This window comes from Microtus oregoni, unplaced genomic scaffold, assembly GCF_018167655.1.
Source record: "Microtus oregoni isolate MIOR12 unplaced genomic scaffold, Mior012 000043F_ref0000047, whole genome shotgun sequence".
Classification (NCBI taxonomy): domain Eukaryota; kingdom Metazoa; phylum Chordata; class Mammalia; order Rodentia; family Cricetidae; genus Microtus; species Microtus oregoni.
In genome coordinates this window covers 2,006,666-2,028,630 of record NW_024543210.1, presented here as the reverse complement: position 1 = coordinate 2,028,630, position 21,965 = coordinate 2,006,666, and the positions used below count along the sequence as shown (strand labels likewise).

General features: G+C 47.3%; 1 protein-coding gene across 8 annotated transcripts in view; it reads left to right on the top strand.

Moving 5' to 3' along the window:
• Positions 1-19,323, top strand: part of Traf3 (TNF receptor associated factor 3) — a 108,418-nt gene extending 89,095 nt beyond the window's left edge. For all 8 annotated transcript variants that reach the window (XM_041633133.1, XM_041633132.1, XM_041633134.1 and 5 more), the window contains 4 exons: positions 1,002-1,094; positions 5,030-5,170; positions 12,636-12,810; positions 13,550-19,323. In XM_041633133.1, coding sequence (XP_041489067.1) covers positions 1,002-1,094; positions 5,030-5,170; positions 12,636-12,810; positions 13,550-14,121 — 981 coding nt within the window. In that variant the 3' untranslated portion in view covers positions 14,122-19,323. The remainder of the gene's footprint in view (positions 1-1,001; positions 1,095-5,029; positions 5,171-12,635; positions 12,811-13,549) is intronic.
• Positions 19,324-21,965: the final 2,642 nt, after the last annotated feature.

The following is a 21,965-nucleotide window of genomic DNA, read 5'->3' as shown; positions in this document are numbered from 1 at the left end:
GCTTACTCTTACCCCTGCCAGCCTGTCGAAAAACCAACTTCCTGGGAAACAGGGTTTGTGTCAGAAACCTGCATATGGTTTTCTGTTTGTTTTTTTTTAAAAAACATACCTGAGTATATCTACCAAAAGGCAAAATATGTTACAAAGAAAGTGTCTAAATTTAGCTACATGTATTAATAGTGCATTGTTATGGAGCTGGTACGGAGGCAGTGAGCAGCATTGCAGGACTTTTTTCTGCGAAGATGAAAAACTGAGAATAAGAATGAAGTCTCCCTTACTGTAGTCTAGGAGGCGCCTGCAGCTCCCTGTTCTGTCGTGCGTAGTGCCATCCATCCTCTGTGTGTGTGCGTATGTATGCTGATGCAGAGCTGGGCTCAGATCAGCATATATAGAGAGATAGTCTATGTACAGAGTATATGTTTTGGAGATCATAAAAATGCTTTTTCTGATTTCTTAATTTTCTGGTATCAAAACAAATTATAGTCTCAAATTGGTTGTTTCCTTGAATATGCAAAGTACTATTTAAAGTGCTTGCTCTTGGCTTAAATGGTCTGCATCTTATGTACTCTGTAGATTGTTTATGTTTTGTATGTAAATTTCTCAGCACACTCAGCCTGGTGAGGCGGTGCCTTTTTGAATACAATACTGTACCCTAGTTCACTGGACTGCTGTAGCAGCTATACATTCCAGAACGTTCTCTGTATATCTTCATGAAAATGACTTATAAAGAAACAGGATGAATTTCAAATTTAATTCCTTGGTTTTGCAAGTATGCAACATTGATGAGAAGCCCTAGGGAGAACTTGAGGGAGGAGCATGAACTTGAGGTTGGCTCTGCAGCATCGCAGGCTCTTGGCGTACTCCCTGCACTGTAGCCTAGGAAGCCCCGAGTGAGAGCCCCCTTCCCTTCATGTGTAGTCCTGCTTCTAGAGTTGTATGTTAAGTTTTCTGACCTGTAAGTGGAGTGATTGGTTTAGTGTCACCTATGTTTGCTCTTGCAGGGTACAAACCAGCAGATCAAGGCCCATGAGGCCAGCTCCGCAGTACAGCATGTGAATCTGCTGAAGGAGTGGAGCAACTCCCTGGAGAAGAAGGTAGGCATGGAGCTTTTGGCTTTTGTCAGGCTTTATAATTCTTCAGACTATTTAAACAGGAGATCTGTTTTCTAATTATTTTTGGTTTTGTTTTTTAATGAAAGGACCAGCATGAAGTGATTTTCAGTAGAGTCAGTTCTGTTTTGAATCTTGAGCTGCTTTTTTTTGTTTGTTTTTTGGGTTTTTTTGTTTTGTTTTGTTTTCCAAGACAGGGTTTCTCTGTAGCTTTGGAGCCTGTCCTGGAACTAGCTCTTGTAGACCAGGCTGGCCTCGAACTCACAGAGATCCGCCTGCCTCTGCCTCCGAGTGCTGGGATTAAATGCGTGCACCACCATTCCCCAGGGAATCTTCAGCTTCTCTGTGTAGGTGTTTGCTCCCGTTTAACTGCCAAACAACGTGCAGTGCCTGTTTTCCTTCCTTCTCTATTTAATCACTTTGTGGATCATCTTAGCACTGATCTAGGACAAAGATTATGCTAACATCCATACTCTGGTCCTTGGCTCCAAGCCTTCTGAGAAGTAGCCACCCTGTGCAGGTGCATTGCTTCTGACGGCTTTGGCACTGATCAGCGTGGAGATTGCTGGTCTAGACTGCTTAACTCCAAATACTGGTTGGCTCCTTACAGAGCAGGTTTGCCAATCCCACGTGTCTGGTTACTCATGTTGATGATCTTCAGCTGGGTCTTTTGTAAGACCCAGGGAGGAAAACAAGTTGCCTTCTCCCCGTGTTTGCAATTGGGGGAAACACTCCAAGGACTGATAGGAGAAATGGTCATGGGCTCACACTCATCACGGTCATTTACATTCAATACACTGATTAGAACTTGTATCAGGAGGGCATTGAGATGATTTAAATGGTGCAGCTGACATTGGAGTTTTAAGAAGACCTGGGAATCTTGTGTTAAGTGTTTGATACAAATAAATGTACTTCAGAGTCTAACGCAGTGGTTCTCAACCTTCCCAATACTGTGACCCTTTAATACAGTTCTTCATGTTGTGGTGACCCCCAACCATAAAATTAAATTCCTTGCTACTTCATTACTAATTTTGCTACTGTTATGATCGTAATGTAAGTATTTTTGGAGATAGAGGTTTGTCAAAGGGGTCACAATGCACAGACTGAGAACTGCTGGTCTAAAGTGACAAAGTAGGAGGTTCTCAAGAGAGCTGGCATGTGCCATGTGTTGGTAAAACTGGAAAGGAGAGGTGAGGACGAGAAAGAACCATGCCCACCAGCAGCAGGAGCTGTGCCAGTGCATAGAAAGTTTCTGGTAGCCCAGTTGGTGGCCATCTGGAAACACAATCTTTGCTCTGAGCCCATTAATAGCTACTTAGGAATCTTTTTTCCGTCTTCTTGAAGAAAGTGTTCGTTTCTGCTATTAATTACTATATAACCCCAGGATGTCCTGCTTCTCACAAGTTCATTTAAAAGGCTCTTTCTTGTACTTAATGACTTAGTTATAACCCAGGTGTTGTGGCACAAACCTTTAATCCCAGTCCTTGGGAGGTGGAGGGTGGGAAGGTCAGAAGTTGAAGGTCATCTTTAGCTATAAAATTCAAGGCCAGTCTAGGCTCCTTGAGACCCTGTCTCAAAAGGAAAAAAAAAATTAGTTTTTTGGTTTTTTTCACTCATTGTGCTGTAGGCGTTTAGTGGCTCTGAGGAATGTGGCTCTCCATGACGCCAGCCCAGGAAATGTGGGCCACGGATGTCTTCAAGATATGGAGGTCTCAAGCCAGGCAGTGGTGGCTCATGCCTTTAATCCCAGCACTCGGGAGGCAGAGGCAGGCAAATCTTTGTGAGTTCGAGGCCAGCCTGGTCTACAAGAGCTAGTTCCAGGACAGGCTCCAAAGCTACAGGGAAACCCTGTCCCCCCAAAAAAAACAAAAAAACAAAAAACAAAAAAGATATGGAGGTCTCTTTTTTTTTTAACTGACAGGAGAGTGGGTATGTTGTGCTTCTGGAACATGACTGCCTGCTAACCTCAGTAGTGGCCATTTAAGAGGTACATGAAGGCAGCAATGTGCAGGTACTCCAGGGCTTTGCTCTCTGATGTAAGTGTGGATTCACAGTTCAAGTAAGGGAAACTCCAAAGGGAAGAAAGTAAGACTACTTACTACGATGTGTACATGTTACTGTTAGTTGTTTCTGCTCAACCCATACTTGATTGCTGCAGGAAAATTGGTATTTTTTTTTTTTTTTAGAAATAGCCATGAGATTCTTGTTAAGAAATGGTGTTTCCACTTGGGGTGAGAATGAGAAAAACCTGGAAATTTTATCTGGCTTTGCCAGATGGGAATGATGGAACAGTAACTTCAGAAGAGTTCTGTAAAACTGCTGTTGCCCTTCTTCATTGGCACAAGTTGGTACTGCAGGAGCTTATGGCCTTATGTGGTGGGAGAAGGCTGGGAAATTGGCAGCTTCATTTGCTTATGAGACATGCAGCCTTGGTATGCACCATTTGTTTCCTTTATGTTTTATTTTCTTGGTTTTTCGAGATAGGATTTCTCTGTGTAACCTTGGCTTTTCTGGAACTCTGTATACCAGGCTGGCTTTGAACTCACAGAGATCCACCTGCCTCTGCCTCCCAAGTGCTGGGATTGAAGGTGTGTTGTTGTAGGGAGGCCTGGCCACCCAGCTAGCTTAGACCTGAAATAATCTCATAGGAACTGTATTAATGAAATCACTGCTTGACCCATTAGCTCTAGCTTCTTATTGGCTAGCTCTTACATTTAATTTAACCCATCTGCATTAATCTGTGTATTGCCACGTTGCAGTGGCTTACCAGCAAAGTTTCAGCATGTCTGACTCCGGCAGCTCCATGTCGTGTCCATCCCATCCTTCATGTCCCCCATTCCCCCCACACACACCTAAGTTCTGCCCTATTATCAACAAGCCAAGGCAGTTTCTTTATTCATTAACCAATAAAAGTAACACATAGACAGAAGGACCTCCCACACCAGTGTGTGTAGCACACCTGGTTAACTTTAATGAGTTTTTGTGTCTGGGTCTCTTTGGGTCTGAGCTCCACCTGTTTCTTAGGAGTTGATGGACTGGCCAAGGGAGATGAAGTGTTGTGACAGATAGTGATTGTATGCACAGTGTGATGTTCCAGTGTGCATCTACTAGGAAATGGTTAAAACAAGCTAGTTGATAACCCTTTTTATATGGGGTGAACATTTCAGATCTGTCCTCAGCAGTTTGATATGCTCATTTCATTGGTAGCAGCTGTCACCATCTTGTGCAGACCTTAGAAACCATTCTTAAGGGGAAATCTTGTCCCTTTGACCAGTGTCTCCCTCATCTCCTCAGGCCCAGGGCCCCTTCTCTTTGCTTTTGCTACAGCTTTTTGGTTCTAGTTGTGAAAACAGGCAGTATGTCTTTCTGTTCCTGGCCTGTTTCAACTAGTGATGGCTCTCCAGGGACTAGATTATTATTATTATTATTATTATTATTATTATTATTATTTATTATTGTTATTATTATTTCAAATAGAAAGACTATAACAGAAAATATCAAGTACATTGTGGTTTTAGAGCAGGTATGACTTTGTAAGGTCCATTTTTCAGGTATATACTCAGTGCTGTGCAAGCTGGATAAAATATAAAATTGTTTCTTATTATGTGTCCTGGCCAAATCCAGAAGCTGCACTGGTAAAAGATTTGTTTTCAGTGAGCACTTTAAAAACCAGCCCCTTGTTCTGAAATTCAGTTGACCCCTCCCAGGCATTCCTTAGCTGCAGGGAGAGACAGAAACAGCTTGCAGGGTTCCCTGCTAGCTCTCCAGATTTCTACCTTTTTGTATGGAGGAATTTTTCTCCTGGGCTCCTTTTAAAGAGCCAGTAGAAAGCTTATGTTGTGAAAGTTTAATTACTATCATTATTGTTAATTAATATCAAACCACTTTTTGTTAAACTAATTGAAGAATTTCTTTCTCAGGTTTCCTTGCTGCAGAATGAAAGCGTTGAAAAAAACAAAAGCATACAAAGTTTGCACAATCAGATATGTAGCTTTGAAATTGAAATTGAGAGACAAAAGGAGATGCTTCGAAACAATGAATCCAAAATCCTTCATTTGCAGGTGAGCACCCTGCCTGGTGGCAGGCAGGCATTACAGACCCATGGCTTCTCTGGCTTGTATGAAAACCCAAGGGCAACTTGGGTCAGCATGAACCTACCTAGGAAGCTGACCCAAAAACCCCTCTTTTGTGTCTTCAAATCATTGGAGAAAGTAAAACTTAAAGCCCTTGTCTTAAAAATTAGCTGTTTCTGGATAGGGTGTAGCTCAGTGGTAGAACATTTCCCTAGCATGCGCAAGGCCCTCGGTTCCATTTTCCACCCCTCCAAAAAGAGAGAGTCTGTGTAAAATCTGTTTTTATTCCTATTTAAGATACATTGTTCATTAGGACTTGTGTGCCAAGTTTCACTTCCTAAAGTGAAATCAAGCCAAACTGCTTTGTTTTATACACATATCTAACTTTAGGTCACCATAATAATCCAAAGATACCCCCAAAACAACAAAGATATAAACTTGCAGGGCTTGAGAGAGGTTTCTTTTTGGTTTTTCGAGACAGGGTTTCTCTGTGGTTTTGGAGCCTGTCCTGGAACTAGCTCTTGTAGACCAGGCTGGTCTCGAACTCACAGAGATCCCCCTGCCTCTGCCTCCCAAGTGCTGGGATTAAAGGCGTGCGCCACCGTTTCTGTGGCTAAGAGTTACTCTCTCAGAGTACTAGGGTTTGATTCCCAGCCCCATAAATCCATTGCCTGGGACTCTGGTGCCCTCTTCTGGCCTTTTTGGGCATTGCATGCATGTGACGCCATGGGTGTTAAAGGAAATAACAAAGTGTGTGTATTTGCATTTTGCTGGCCCAGGAAAGGTTGTTGATCTTTGTTTTTTTTAGAGCTTTTTGTTGTTGTTGTTGTTGTTGCTGGTTTTGTTTTGTTTTTGTTTGTTTTATTGTTTTTTGATACAGGGTTTCTCTGTGTAGTCCTGGCTGTCCTGGAACTTACTCTGTAGGCCAGGCCGGCCTTGAACTCACAGAGATCCACCTGCCTCTGCCTCCTGAATGCTGGGATAAAAAGCACCAACTGTCTTGAAGTGTTTCTTAACAGAATTTTAAAGGACAGCAGGGTGTGTTGGTACATGCTTTTGATCCCAACACTTGGGTGACAGAGGCAGGAGGATCTCTGTGAATGAAAATTGGGGCTAAGGGGGGCTGGAGAGATGGCTCAGAGGTTAAGAGCACTGGCTGCTCTTCCAAAGGTCCTGAGTTCAATTCCCAGCAACCACATGGTGGCTCACAACCATCTGTACTGAGATCTGGCGCCCTCCTCTGGCGTGCGGGCATACATCGAGGCAGAATGTTGTATACATAATAAATAAATAAATCTTTAAAAAAAAAGAGAGAGAAAATTGGGGCTAAGGAGATGTGTCTTGAGTAAAGTGCTTGTCACACAAATTAGTCCAGTATCCTAGAGCCTGGGTGACCACGCCTGGGTGACCACTAGGTGGGCCTGGCAACCTACCTGGTGGTCCAGGGCTATAAAGGCCTGCAGACAGATCTGGCTAGCTAGACTAGTCACAGCAGTGCGCTCTGGGTTAAATTGAAAAAACTTTCTGAAGCCGGGCGGTGGTGGCTCACGCCTTTAATCCCAGCACTTGGGAGGCAGAGACAGGTGGATCTCTGTGTTTTGAGACAGGGTCTCACCAGGCTGCCTGGGTAGGCCTTGCTCTGTCACCCCCTTTTTTCAGCCTCTTCAGCAGCTTAGTTTACAGAGCTCTGCCACACTAGCAAACCAACTTTTCTTTATCAAAACGGTACCCTGGGGGCTGGAGAGATAGCTCAGCAGTTGACAGCACAGTTTGCTCTTCCAGAGGACCTGGGTTCAATTCCCAGCCCCCACATGACCACTCACAATCTCTGTAACTTCAGTTCCAGGGAATCCAACACCCTCATATAAACATACATGCAGGCAAAACACTAATGCACATAAAATAAAAATAAATAATTTTTTATATGGTAGCCGGGCGTGGTGGCATACACCTTTAATCCCAATACTTGAGAGGCAGAGACAGGTGAATCTCTGAATTTGAGGCTAGCTAGGTCTACAAAGCGAGTTTCGGGACAGTCAAGGCTACACAGAGAAACCCTGTCTCAAAAAACAAACAAAAAGGTATCCTGGATGGAGAGCCAAAGGGTAACCTGGGCAATTTAGTGATCTCCTGTCCCAAATGAAACTAAAAAGGACTGAGTGCATAGCTAAGTGTGCTTGCCTAGCATGCCTAAGGAGGGAGGGAGGGACGGAGGGAAGGAGGGAGGGAGCTGGTAAAGTAGTTCACTGGGTAAAGGTGCTTGTCACCAAGTCTGACAACTTGAGTTCACGTATGTAGTCCAGGTACCTGGGAGGCTCAGGTGGGACTCTCTTGAGTCTGAACAGTAGCATCATGTGATCTATGACTCAAAGGAAAACAGGCCAGCTGGTCACAAACTGGATGAACTACATGTGCTGCTGCAAGTTGCTGAGTCCTTGCAGTAGGGCTCAGGTGAGCGTCCGCAGTCCACATGGAACACCACCACACTCTCACTGAGCAGGGTTGTATGGCCAGGGCCTAGTGACCTGAAGGTGACAAGGTAGAGCAAAGGACATTCGCTATAGCCCTGAAGTTCATACAGCTAGTCATCTGTGTCTCTAAGAAACAGGCCCTAAATTGGGGTTGTTTATTCTGTGTGCAGACTGCTGCTTCCCAGCTCCTGAACTTGCGAATTAAACTCCACACCTGCAACCTGCACTTAGAATGTGCATTTATAGAAACATTGCAGTGGCAGAGTGTTCACCAAGGCCCCTCAGGAATTAAGTCACTTGTTGCTCACATGCTCACAGAGAAGGCCTGACACAGACCTGTATTCTGCTTTGAATCTGTGTTGGTTTTGCAAGAGAAAGGCCTGTCTGAAAAATAACACATCCCTTGCTGGGATGCAACTCCTAAGTTGTTTAGGTGAACCCATTTGTATAAAACATGTACCTATATACAGAATATGTGCCTCTGTCTCTGCAAGGTTTACCAGGTGCCGAGGCAATGCCCTGTATTAGGGAGACCTCCATGGCCAGTGCAGTGGTCTTGTCCCTTCCTGTGCAGGTCACTAGTTATTGGGGAGGAGCACCACAGGGCCATAGAGCTTAAAGTGACTAAATGGCTTGTGCTAGGCCATGCTGCAATCCCTCGTGGTCCTCTAAGTAACCAAACATCGTCTCTCCCACATTGGTCAGGCTTTTTCTTTTTACCAGTACCCATAGTAGCTTACTTTATGAGGGCAGTTCATTCAAAGGACACCAAGACTGTGGGTGTTCGTTAAAGTCAATACAATTGACTCCCAGAAAACAGGGTTTTTTTAAAGCTTGTGTCAAATTGTTACACAGAACCACCCAGTACAGGTTTTGTTTTGTTTTAATATTTATTTATTTATTTATTTATTTATTTATTTATTTATTATGTATACAATATTCTGTCTGTGTGTATGCCTGCAGGCCAGAAGAGGGCACCAGACCTCATTACAGATGGTTGTGAGCCACCATGTGGTTGCCAGGAATTGAAGTCAGGACCTTTGGTAGAGTGGGCAATGAATGCTTTTAACCGCTGAGCCATCTCTCCAGCCCTCAGAAAACAGTTCTTATGGAGCTGAATATCCTCTGATTATACATTCTTGTTTAACATAGAAAGAGGTCTGGAATAATGGCTTAGCTCACAGCCAAAAATAAAATAAAGAGACATTCACATAGCAGGTTTTTTAGAAGATTAAAGACGTCTGTGCTGTATGTGGGGGTGGTATATGTGCACATGTGTGTACATATGTATCCCTATCTCCAGCTTTTTATATGGATGTTAGAGATTTGAATTTATGCCCTCTTACTTGCACACCAAGTGTTCTTACCTTATCCTTCCTAAATGTCAGCATCAGGTTTCCTGGAGAGAGCCAGGGAGATTTGCATCAGCCTTTCACTCTAGTGAGTGAATCCAGACCTGCCTTGTTTGTTCCTTCCTGGTTGGTGACAGCCAACAAAGGTGCCGACACCCAGAATTTCAAATATAGACTTCCAAAAGAAGAAGTGAAGATGGTAGGCCGTCCCTGGGGCTGTCCCCTGAGCACCCTGTGTGACCAGCGGCGTCAGAGCTGCTCTGCTGCCTTTGGAGGTTATTTGCATGAATGGAAACTCTTATGATCCTAGGCTCCATCACAGGAGACAGACAGGCTGGAGCACAGGGCTCTGTTACCCTCACAAGTGGAATGGTATGTTTCTATACAAAGCTTTGCCGAGTTACTTAAGACAGTGCAAAATTGGCAGGCCCTGTGTCAAGACAGTGTCTCTACTTGTATATGTCCTGGTGCCCCTGAGTGCAGAATCTACTCTCATAGGCCAGCCCACTTAGCTCTTCCTAGGCCTAGGCCCCGTACGTAGCAAGCCTTCTCTCTCCAGCACTCGGGGCCTCTGGTAGAGGTAGGATAGAAGGAGTTCTTTCTTTCTGTGGGCCTTGGCACTTCTAGGGTCCCCCTCTGTAATCATAGAACAGAAGCAGCATGTCTGTTCTGAACCAGGCAGCAGGGTAGGCAGACAGTGCCAGGTGACTCCATCATCCTGAACCTGATTCCCTTTGATTGGTAGGAGCCAGGGGTCTTGGGCTTTGAGAATCTTCTACTACTTAGACAAGCTTTGACCTCAGTCGCTTCTTCTCTGTACCTGTGGCAGCCTGTGGTGCTAGAGGTACAAGTGGATACAAGGTGTGAGGCTTCCGGCAGTCTGGTGAACAGTAGGGAACATTATTAGTGTGAGGTCAAGGTCACTGCCAGAGTTCTGAAAGGAAAGCTGGTGGCAGTCACGCAATGCCTGGATACAGGTTTGTGACACAGGCAGTTTGGTCATCCCAGAAGAAATAGCCTGAGATGGCCTGTGTAAGAACTATGGGCAGGAAAAGGAAAAACTACATGCACACTTATGGTATTGGATATTGTTCCCTTTCGTCTGATCAGCCCTGCCCTTGTGGTGACTATAAAAACACTGCAGACTGGATACAAGATCAACTCCAAAAAATCAGTTGCCTTCCTATACACTAAGGATAAGGAAGCAGAGAGGGAAATCAGAGAAGCATCACCTTTCACGATAGCCACAAATAGCATAAAATATCTTGGGGTAACTCTGACCAAGGAAGTGAAAGATCTATTTGACAAGAACTATAAGTCTTTGAAGAAAGAAATTGAAGAGGACACCAGAAAATGGAAGGACCTCCCTAGCTCTTGGATTGTAAACATAGTAAAAATGGCAATTCTACCAAAAGCAATCTATAGATTCAATGCAATCCCCATCAAAATCCCATCAAAATTCTTCACAGATCTGGAGAAGAGAATAATCAACCTTATATGGAAAAACAAAAAACCCAGGATAGCCAAAACAATCTTATACAATAAAGGATCGTCTGGAGGCATTACCATCCCTGACTTCAAATTCTACTACAGAGCTACAGTATTGAAAACAGCTTGGTATTGGCATAAAAACAGAGAAGTCGACCAATGGAATCGAATAGAAGACCCTGACATTAACCCACAAACCTACGAACACCTGATTTTTGATAAAGGAGCTAAAAGTATACAATGGAAAAAAGAGAGCATCTTCAACAAATTGTGCTGGCAAAACTGGATGTCAATCTGTAGAAGAATGAAAATAGATCCATATCTATCACCATGCACAAAACTCAAGTCCAAATGGATTAAAGACCTCAATATCAGTCCGAACACACTGAACCTGATAGAAGAGAAAGTGGGAAGTAGTCTACAACACATGGGCACAGGAGACCACTTCCTACGTATAACTCCAGCAGCACAGACATTAAGGACCTCATTGAATAAATGGGACCTCCTGAGACTGAGAAGCTTCTGTAAAGCAAACGACACTGTCGCTAAGACACAAAAGCAACCCACTGACTGGGAGAAGATCTTCACCAACCCCGCAACTGACAAAGGTCTGATCTCCAAAATATATAAAGATCTCAAGAAACTACACAGTAAAAGGCTAATCAACCCAATTATAAAATGGGGCACTGAGCTGAACAGAGAATTCTCAACAGAAGTTCAAATGGCCAAAAGACACTTAAGATCATGCTCCACTTCCTTAGCGATCAGGGAAATGCAAATCAAGACAACTTTAGGATACCATCTTACACCTGTCAGAATGGCTAAAATAAAAAACACCAATGATAGCCTTTGCTGGAGAGGATGTGGAGAAAGGGGTACACTCATCATTGCTGGTGGGAATGCAAACTTGTGCAACCACTTTGGAAAGCAGTGTGGTGGTTTCTCGGGAAATTCGGGATCAACCTACCCCTGGATCCAGCAATACCACTCTTGGGAATATACCCAAGAGATGCCCTATCATACAACAAACGTATATGCTCAACTATGTTCATAGCAGCATTGTTTGTAATAGCCAGAACCTGGAAACAACCTAGATGCCCTTCAATGGAAGAATGGATGAAGAAAGTATGGAATGTATACATATTAGAGTATTACTCAGCAGTAAAAAACAAGGACTTCTTGAATTTTGCATAAAAATGGATGGAAATAGAAAACACTATCCTGAGTGAGGTAAGCCAGACCCAAAAAGAGGAGCATGGGATGTACTCACTCATATTTGGTTTCTAGCCATAAATAAAGGACATTGAGCTTATAATTCATGTTCCTAGAGAAGCTAAATAAGAAGGTGAATCCAAAGACAAACCACATAGGCATCCTCATGAATATTAACCTTCACCAGGCGATGAAAGGAGACAAAGACAGAGACCCACATTGGAGCACCGGACAGAAATCTCAAGGTCCAAATCAGGAGCAGAAGGAGAGGGAGCACAAGCAAGGAACTCAGTACCGCGAGGGGTGCACCCACACACTGAGACAATGGGGATGTTCTATCGGGAACTCACCAAGGCCTGGGTCTGAAAAACCATGGGATAAATCCAGACTAGCTGAACATAGTGGACAATGAGGACTACTGAGAACTCAAGAACAATGGCATTGGATTTTTGATCCTACTGCACGTACTGGCTTTGGGGGAGCCTAGGCAGTTTGGATGCTCACCTTACTAGACCTGGATAGAGGTGGGCGGTCCTTGGACTTCCCACAGGTCAGGGAACCCTGATTGCTCTTCGAGCAGATGAGGGAGGGGGACTTGATCGGGGGAGGGGGAGGGAAATGGAAGGCAGTGGCGGGGAGGAGGCAGAAATCCTTAATAAATAAATAAATTTTAAAAAAAAGTTCAAAAAAAAAAAAAAACCACTGCAGACTGGATGTGATGGCATGTTAGCCAGGTCTTGCATGAGACAGATCATCATCTGACTGCTTCCAGCTCCACTGTGTTCTGCACACGTGCTTATCCCTAGGAGACTAGTGGTCTCAGCCAGTGGGTGCACAGTGATTGATAGCTCCACTTGGCATTTGGGGGTGACAGCACAGCATGCCCAGAGTTCTAACTGGTTTTTACCTTTAACCCCTTTGGTCTGGAAGCGAGTAATAGACAGCCAAGCAGAGAAACTGAAAGAACTCGACAAGGAGATCCGCCCCTTCCGGCAGAACTGGGAGGAAGCAGACAGCATGAAGAGCAGTGTGGAGTCCCTTCAGAACCGTGTGACTGAGCTGGAAAGCGTGGACAAGAGTGCAGGGCAGGCGGCTCGCAACACAGGTGAGGTCACTGGGTCTGAGGTAGCTGTTCCCACTTGCCATGGCACTGATGCCTCAGGAAGTGGTGTATCAGGCGCAGCACATGCAGCCTTGAAGCACCGGTGTTGCGTGCTGAGAGTCCTCCAGCAGAGACAGGTTTTCACTTAGATTTGTCCTTCCACAGTAGTCCCATCATGGCAGGGTGCACTGCCCTCCCTTAGAGAGGCTGGACCACAGCATGCCAAGTCCTGTAGGGTCAGGGTGCCACAGACACACTCTGAGGGCCCAGAGACAGAAGCAGACCAGGCAGGGGAGGTGGGCAGCCTATTGCCCAAGTATCTCTGTGAGCATGTGTGTGCTCAGAGCTGTGAGTCTGGATGGGTGCAGAGATGACTTCCATGAAAGGATTAGGGAGTAGGGGTCGGTTATTGTGCTGCGTGGGCTGATTAAGCAGACGGAAGGCGTGTGGGTAGAATAGAATAGGAGACTGCTTAGACCTAGAGCCTAGTGTCCCTGTGGATGCCAGGGCCATAAGGCAGGGGAGTGTGGGCAAATAGGCAGCCAGGCTCTGACAGCTGTGGCCTGACAGTTGGTACACTGTGGCTACCAGAGGGGAGGGGAAGGAAGAGATAACACTTTGCACGTGTCTGCTGTCTGCAGTCACAGTGGCATCTGCGGGCTCCTGTTCCAGACACTGGTACATATGCACTTCTCTGATGTTTGCATGTCTCCTTTGCCAAATGTTTTCTTGCATGTGGCAGGCCTGCTGGAGTCCCAGCTGAGCCGGCATGACCAGATGCTGAGTGTTCATGACATCCGCTTGGCCGACATGGACCTGCGGTTCCAAGTCCTCGAGACCGCTAGCTACAATGGTGTGCTGATCTGGAAGATCCGTGACTACAAGCGCCGGAAGCAGGAGGCTGTCATGGGGAAGACCCTGTCCCTCTACAGCCAGCCTTTCTACACAGGCTATTTTGGCTATAAGATGTGTGCCAGGGTCTACCTGAACGGGGACGGAATGGGGAAAGGGACACACTTGTCGCTGTTTTTTGTCATTATGCGTGGAGAATATGATGCTTTGTTGCCATGGCCATTCAAGCAGAAAGTGACACTCATGCTGATGGATCAGGGGTCCTCTCGACGTCATCTGGGAGATGCATTCAAGCCTGATCCCAACAGCAGCAGCTTTAAGAAACCCACTGGAGAGATGAATATCGCCTCTGGCTGCCCAGTCTTTGTCGCCCAAACTGTTCTAGAGAATGGGACGTATATTAAAGATGATACGATTTTTATTAAAGTCATAGTGGATACTTCGGATCTGCCTGACCCCTGACAAGTAACTGGGGAGGTGGATTCAGCAGAAGGTAACTCCTCTGGGGGGTTGAAGCGGTCTGTCTTCACGAAGGTCCTCGGCCTCAGGAAGGACCGTGTGGAACAGGGTAAGCAGCCGGAGGAGGAGGAGGATGCGTGGCTGGCAGGAGGAGCCACACGTGAAAACAGACCCCAACGGATTTCTAATAGACTAGCCACACTCACTCTGAAGAATTATTTATCCTTCAACAAGATAAATATTGCTGTCAGAGAAGGTTTTCATTTTCATTTTTAAAGATCTAGTTAATTAAGATGGAAACATATATGCTAAAAAGAAACATGATTTTTCTTCCTTAACTTGAACACCAAAAAAGAAAACACACGTGGAGGTAGCAGGATGTGTCAGCATGTTAATTTAAAAGGAGAACTTATGAAATAATAATACAATTCTGATATATTCATCCTAAAATTCAAGAGTGCAATCTTGTTTCAAATATAGTATACTGTCTATTTTTAAGGCCTCATCTGGTCTCTGTTTTAATAATTTGTTTGTCAGAAGGCCCTGAGTAGACATAAAGTCTCTAAATTCAGAAGTCATTTTTAATTTAAAGTTCTATAAGTAATTGTTACTGCAACATTTTGTTTTAAAACGTTGATAGACTGATATTTCTTGGAAGAAAATGTAAAATATCAAACACTGGTTATCACTTGTGATAGGAAAGAGAATATTCAACCTGTCGTTATTTCTCGTTAGAAATGTAACCCTTCAATATCTGTCGTAGTTAGTGACACTACTTCACAATGACTATGAGAGGGACAATGCTCATGGATGCTGTGCATCATTTCAGACTTTAAATTGTTTTCACCCTAAAATAGGGCATTAGTTGAACTTTGGAGTTCTAAACAAAATCCTGTAGATTTTTAAAATTCTGCCCCATGTTTAGACAAGCTCTCTGTTGCTGACAGCGCCAGCCTTGGCCTCCAGTGTCCAGTGTACAAGGATAGGCAGGCAACCTGGCTGCAGGAGGCCCCAGCAAGTGTTTTTCATCCTGTCATACTGCTGCATTCAGCTAATGATCTCCGAAAGCAACGTCTGTGCTCAGAGATGGTGGCATACGGTACATGTGCCTTAGATGTGACATGCTGCTTCTTGTCCCTGGGTTTGCGCTCACCATGATTTTAGAAGGTAATAGTTTAACCAGATCTTTCTCTCTCCACCACCAGACCTTTGTCTCTCCCAGGGCCCTCAGACAACTCCAAACCTGCCTGGGGAAGGCAGGCCTCCATTGGCAGCTTCTGGAGGCTCTGCTGCTAAATACTCACAGATTCCAGTTCTAGGTCCCCAAGAGCAGCTCAGTCCCACCCCAAGGGAAGGAAGTGTGTCGCACCCTTCCAGGTCTGCACAAGGGCCCTGAAAACCCCCACAGCATGAAGGAGAAACCACCCTACCCTAAGCATCCCCAAGACCGGACCACTGGTCTAGGGGCCTGCGCAGGCTGGCCAACAGCGGCCCTGGCCTCCCTGTTAGCAGGCTGGCCAGCTGATGCCCAGCCTGCCCTGCCCAGATGGCACTCTAGCTCTCACTGTTTACGTCTCTCGATGGTCCAACTGTGATAGAAGCCTGGAGCCCTGCCCCGGTGCCCCTTTTGCTATGCACCACACTTCATGGTGCTCTCACACTGATGGGTGCTACACGCGACGGGTGCTTCTTAGGCAAAACCAATGTGTGCGAACCACCACATCTGTGCCACTTGCCCAAAAGGCGCGCCCACAATTGGCCAGCTGGGCCCGCGCTTCAGACTGCCTGCCTCTGGGCTCTCCCCATGGTCGCGCGGGGACAGCTGGGTTGGTGCCCGATGGCCTACCTTGTCTCTGGTGCTGCCATCTGTCCTGGGTGTGCCTTTGTCCCAGTGCCTGCTGGAAGTGCCCTCCTCCTGCACACCTGTCCCCGTGCTTCCTCGAGCGACTCCTGGTCTCCAGCACTTGCCCTGCCCTTCCATGCTGAAACATTGGTTCTTCACCTGCTGCTCCTTTCTCCACTCTCTTGGGATCGCTTTGGGGTAAGTCAGTGGAAAGACTGCAGAGCCAAGGCCCACTCAGAGGTGCCGTCTTTTTCCTCCAGGCCTGTCCCCCAGGGTTCTTTCCCAAAGACCTGGCTGGAGTTGAGAGGACTACCTGGAAGTCCTTAGCTGGCCTCAGGTAGCTTTTCCATGGCCAGGTATCAGCAACAGGGATACCCCTGCAGCACCCCCTTTGAAGAAGTCAGTGCAGTGCCAATAGGTAGATGCCAGTAACATCATGGGGCTAATTAGATCACATCTTTAGGTTTAGACCCTGGTATGAGGGTGACCTTGAGGTATCCTCAAGTATTCCCTCCCTGTTAGTGAGACTTACAAGACTCTTCCTATGTGATGTGGGCCCTCCTGGCCTCTTCTAGGTACCTGCAGGATGTGAGTAAACCAACTAAGTAACTGTTGTCCCTGGGATGAGGGTCCAGCATGTCACAGCTTCCTGTAGTGTGTCTCTTGCATTTCTTGGTAACAGTAGAATAGTGGCAAGCTCATACCCTTGTGCCCTGTCTCTTAATGTGTGAAGGACGTGCTGAGACACGTCTCCTGGGAGGTGTGGAACAGGTCACACCCTGCCTGGGTGTGCCTTGCTCTGCTCCGTCTCAGCATTCCTTGGTGCCCCTTTGGTGCTCACCACCTGGGCCAGTTTGGGGCTGTGGGCTCAGCATAACTGAGGCCCTGTTGCCAGTTCTGGCAGCCAGCCCTCACCATTTCACAGGGTCCTGGCCACGAGAAACGCAGGGTGGTCATGCAGTGCGTGTACCTAGCTGTGCAAAAGTGTCAATTGCTCGTCCTTTAAAGGAACATTTGTTCCATGGCCTCCATGAGGAAATTGGACATAACTCCCATAACTCCTGCTTGCCTGGGGCTGTGTCCGTACCTGCTCAAAACTGCCCCTGGGAAGATGCAGGCCGCTTAGTGTCAGTGTGTCCTGAAGCCTAAACCATGACTTTTGGGGGTAGCTGGAAGCCTCTGTTAGTAATAGCCCAGGAGCAGACCAGGACTGCCTTCCTTGGTCAGGGGAAGAAAGGTAGCCCGAAGGGCCCTGGTTGGGCCTCTCTTACTTCTTGGGGACAGACAGACCCAACCAAGGCCATGTAACATACCAGGCTGTGGGTGAGACTGCAGAGTGTGTGTGATGGGCTCATGGAGGAGAGCAGCACCCGCACCCCAGCCCACCCAGCTCCGTTTCTGTAGAACACATGCTCAGCATTTGAAGAAGCGAAGGGCTGTTGAGAGGGCCTGCACCTCAGTCCACATCCATCTCCCCTTCTTGGAGTAGCCCATGCACAGATGCACCGTGTCCCTAAGACAGCACAGCAGTCAGCTGAGGGAGGTGACTGCCATCCTGCCTCCTTTTTCTTTCTTTCTTTCTCCATTTCCTCCAAGGACTGGTACTCCAGGGAGCCAGGCATGAAGCACTGTGGCTTTGCTTCCTGGGCAGCCTCCAGCAGGGTCTTCAAACCCACCAGCACCAAATCCCCTTTGAATTGGCTTAATCTGACTATCTGTGGTCATTTCATAAGGACCTAGAGGTCAGATACAGTCCCTTGTGGGTAGCTAGCCACCTTCCCATACCTCGTTAGTGCCCCAGAGTCCCACCTGGAGTTGGGACCTGACATTAATGTTCTAACTGAGCAGTACATGGTAGCAGCCGCCCATGGCAGGCCTGACAACCGGCGGACTGCGTCCAGCAAAAGAGAGGTGGTCTGGGCATGCCACGCAGCAGGGTTCCTGGGTGGACTACTCCTGCCAGCCCAAGAGGAGACCAGGGGCAGTGCCAGTACCAATAGAATGGCCCTTGTCTCTTCTTTCCCCCTGCACACTGCCAAGCATTGCAGGGACTACTGCACTTTGTACCTGGCCAAGACATTTCCCAGCTGACAGATGACAGGGTGGGTCAGTCGCTACCCTTCTGTACATCCCTCTGCCTGGGACCATCAGTGGATGGAGAATGACTTGGTGGAGCTTAGGGTACTTTTTCTTTTTTACTTTCAATCCAGCCTTTTCCTGACTAGACTGCAGGAGAGCAAGTGTGAGTTCCAGGCATGCCATGGGTTCTGAGTGTGTGTAACAAATGAGAGTGTGCCCCCAAATCTCAGTTTAAGATCACGGTTTTGTCTTCCTCTTGCAAATACATAGCACCTGTTTTCTCCAAACTAGAATGTATCCACAGGGCCTGGGTCAGGTGAGGTGATAGTTGGCAAGTGACCCAGCCATCATTAACTGTCCCACTCCAGTTGGTGCTGGTTGCCATGAGCACCCTGGCATCAGGGAGCCAGGCCAGCAGCCCGTCCCAAAGGCCTGAACATATCCCAGCCTGTTGTCCACTTGGAGGGTTCCCTGCACCGTTGCATGGCAGATGGGCATGACCTACACCAAGGCAGCCGTACAGCTAAGCAGGCCCAAGCAACCAAGCAGACTGATTCATTTCCCTTGCCACACCATGTCTGGAGTCTTTCTTGTGAGGTCACTATGGAAAGAGGTAACAAGCCCAGGGTTACTGTGCCACCCCATAGTCAGTGGTGACTGGCGTACACCTTTAGTCAGGTAAGATAACCTTCAAAGGCAAATCAATGACCTAATTGGAAAACACAAAAGCTGGCCTTCCTTCCAAAGATTTCCCCAAGAATCTGTAGGCACTGACTGAGGAAGTGGGGGTCAGTGCAGACTGTTGTGGAGTTGCGTTCTTTTCTCTGATGGCACGCCTCTTGTGTTCAGTTCTTTTACCCAGAAACAAAGACCAAAGAAGGTCAATCTCTCATTTGACTGTATTTTTTAATCTGACTGTTGACACTTGCCGTCTGTAGTAACCGCTGGCTGTGAGGCCCCATCTTGACAGTCCAAGTGATTGTGACCAGTGATTAGTCCCGTGTTCTTCCGCTCTTCTAAGAAACCGAGACAGTGTGCATTATTGCTCAGCAATAATCCTGTCCCTAGGAGTTAGCAACATGTCTCATTTCCTGATAGCATTATGACGTTTCAGATTCTGTTTACTGTATGTTAAATGTGGTTTCATTTGGTATTTATTTGTGTTTTGAGGTCTTGCGATGTTTCTGTTCTGCTGCTAATAATAAAGTTTGTAAGACTGTAGAATGCAAAATTTTGCAATGCTAAAGTGTCTATTAGAGGAAAATAAAGCTGATTTAAGAGTCCTATGCGTCCTCTCTCTGTCTCTGTCTGTCTCTCTCTCTCTCTCTCTCTCTCTCTCTCTCTCTCTCTCTCTCTCTCTCTCTCTTTTTTCTCCAGACAGGGTTTTTCTGTGTAGCCCTGGCCGTCCTGGAACTAGCCATGTAGATCAGGCTGGTCTAGAACTGACAGAGATCTGCCTGTCTCTGCCTCCCAAGTGCTGGGATTAAAGGTGTGCACCGCCACCGGGCAAGTCCTGCTGGGCTTTGGGTTGGGTCTCCTCCAGATGTTCTCATAAGTGGCTGTGACAGCTGCCTGGGGACACCCTGTGGCTTAGAGGGGGCCACCCTTCATTCCAAGCTGCTACCATCCTGAGATACCAGAAGGTTCTAAGCAAGGCCTTTTTGCTCATGTCATCCCAGGTCTTGCCTGCAACTCACAAGACTGTGGCTTGGTCCAGGGTGGAGGACAGAGCACCAGTGAGAACCAGATCCACAGGTACCAGGACTAGATATGCCCAGCCTGAAAGGAGCGCATGTTCTGAAAGGTCTGTCCTAAGTGGAGAACATGAGGCTTACAGAGGGAGGCAGGCCCCAGCTGCCTGGGGGCGTGCACTCTGTCCTAGACAGTAGGACAATAATCAACACGTCTAATTTTTAAAACTCCTGGAGAATTCAAAGCTACCTTCCCTGTCCTGTCCAAACCCTGCCACGGTGAGTTCTCCATAAGCGCTTCTGGACCACCTGCAGCAGAACCCTGAGCACAACTGAAGAAGAGAACCCAAGGGACTCCTGGGAGCTGACGGGGCTTGTGGGCCCAGGCTGAGGACAGGGATGACAGCGGGCTAACCCCTGGCATAGGGCTATTTCGGTCATGCAGACACACCTATACCTATGAAGGTTTCTGTCAGGGAGCATAATAGCATTTGTCCCTAAGGTCCCATGTGGAGTGAGTCCTCTGCTGGATGTGGACTGCTGGACCCTGCACCTCTACCCTTTGCCTGGTGCTGCAGCCCCCTGGAGTGGAGCATACCAGCCAGGGTCATGAGCTCATAAGGCTTGCCCTGTATGCTCCTAGCTCTGGAACTTGGGGCTCTGCCCCCACCTCTCTAGGGTGCCAAAGACAGCCCTGTGACCACACTGGGTGACCAGGTCACAGAACCTGCTCTGGGGCTGCTCCTCACTCAGATGCCACCAACCAAACTACTCCAAGCCAAGCAGCCTTTGTCCCTGCAGGGACCCCGCCCAAGGAGGGACAAAGGGTGTTCAGGCCTGGAGTCAGCAAGCCTGGCCTCCAGCTGTGACTTCCCCTGGCCCAGAGACATCAGACTCAATACAAAAGAACAGGAGGCAACAACTGGCTATGTGAGGTGGGGAAGCGGGGAGGACAAAGGCTGCCGGCTCCTCATCCTGAAACAAACAGGCCAGTGTCTCAGAACAATACTCCTTGGAGCCCCCTGCCTCCCCATTGTCCTTTCCTACTGCCCACAGATAAAGGAGTACGAGCTGTGCCCTGCCTTCAGAAAGCCTGCCCACACCCCAGCAGGGAGGGGAAACTGGCTCTGGGACCGACTTTTAAGATGGAAGAATGAGGCCGGGCGGTGGTGGCGCACGCCTTTAATCCCAGCACTTGGGAGGCAGAGGCAGGCGGATCTGGTCTACAGAGCTAGTTCCAGGACAGGCTCCAAAGCCACAGAGAAACCCTGTCTCGAAAAACAAAAAAAAAAACAAAAAAAACAAAAAACAAAACAACAAAAAAAAAAAGATGGAAGAATGAACAGAGGCTGAGAGTGTTGGCAGCTGCTCCCAGCATTTGAATCTTCACGCCCCCCAAAGCTGTATCTAGCCCAGTTGCAGCAGCAAAGAGCCTGCCCCTTCTAGCTCCTTGTCCACCTTCTAGCCTCCCATGCCCTTGCCTCGGTGCCTTAGTAGGCTATTTATTTCTGCAGACATCTTTGTCCATCTGTCCCTTACTTACTTACCCCTTCCCGTCATTCAGGAGTCCTGCAACCCTGGGTAGGCCATGAGTTACAATGGCCAAGCACAAAACCAACTAGATAGAACATTCATTGCAGTTTGAATGAACCAACGGGAAGCCTCATGGTGACTGTACTCCCTAGTGTACTGACTGCCCCTAGTGAGGGAGATGGCTTCCCTGGCATGTGAAGGTTGGCTGTGTACATATAGTCTGACACAGGGTGGAGTCAAGCCCAAAGAGCAACTGCCAAGCCCCTGGCTCCTCCTTTCCCTGCAGTAGCCCTGCTGTGGATACTCCTACTTTTGGGCTCTGCATTCTCACACTTCCTATGAAGGTCCTGATCAGTTCACAAATGTGTGTCTCCATGTGCCTGAGTGCCTAGTGGCGTGTTTGCAATCAAGGCTTTCTGTAGATACACTGCATGCTAGTCCCAGCCATTCCTCCCTGACCCAGCCTTCCTGTTGCTACCGTTTAGTGCTGCTCCTTACAGGAAGCCCCTTTGCCCAGGTGCTCTCACTACCCTTCCCATGTGGTCACCATACGGCTCTGAGCACCCACATAGCCACTAGAGCTTGTGTCCCATGGGTAAGTCTGGCTCAGCAGTGAGGCAGAGCCCAGTGTGCCACTGCTTCCTCTCCAGTGAGAAATAGAGCTACAGGCACCAAGAATGTGACCCCCGAGTTTCCTTTGT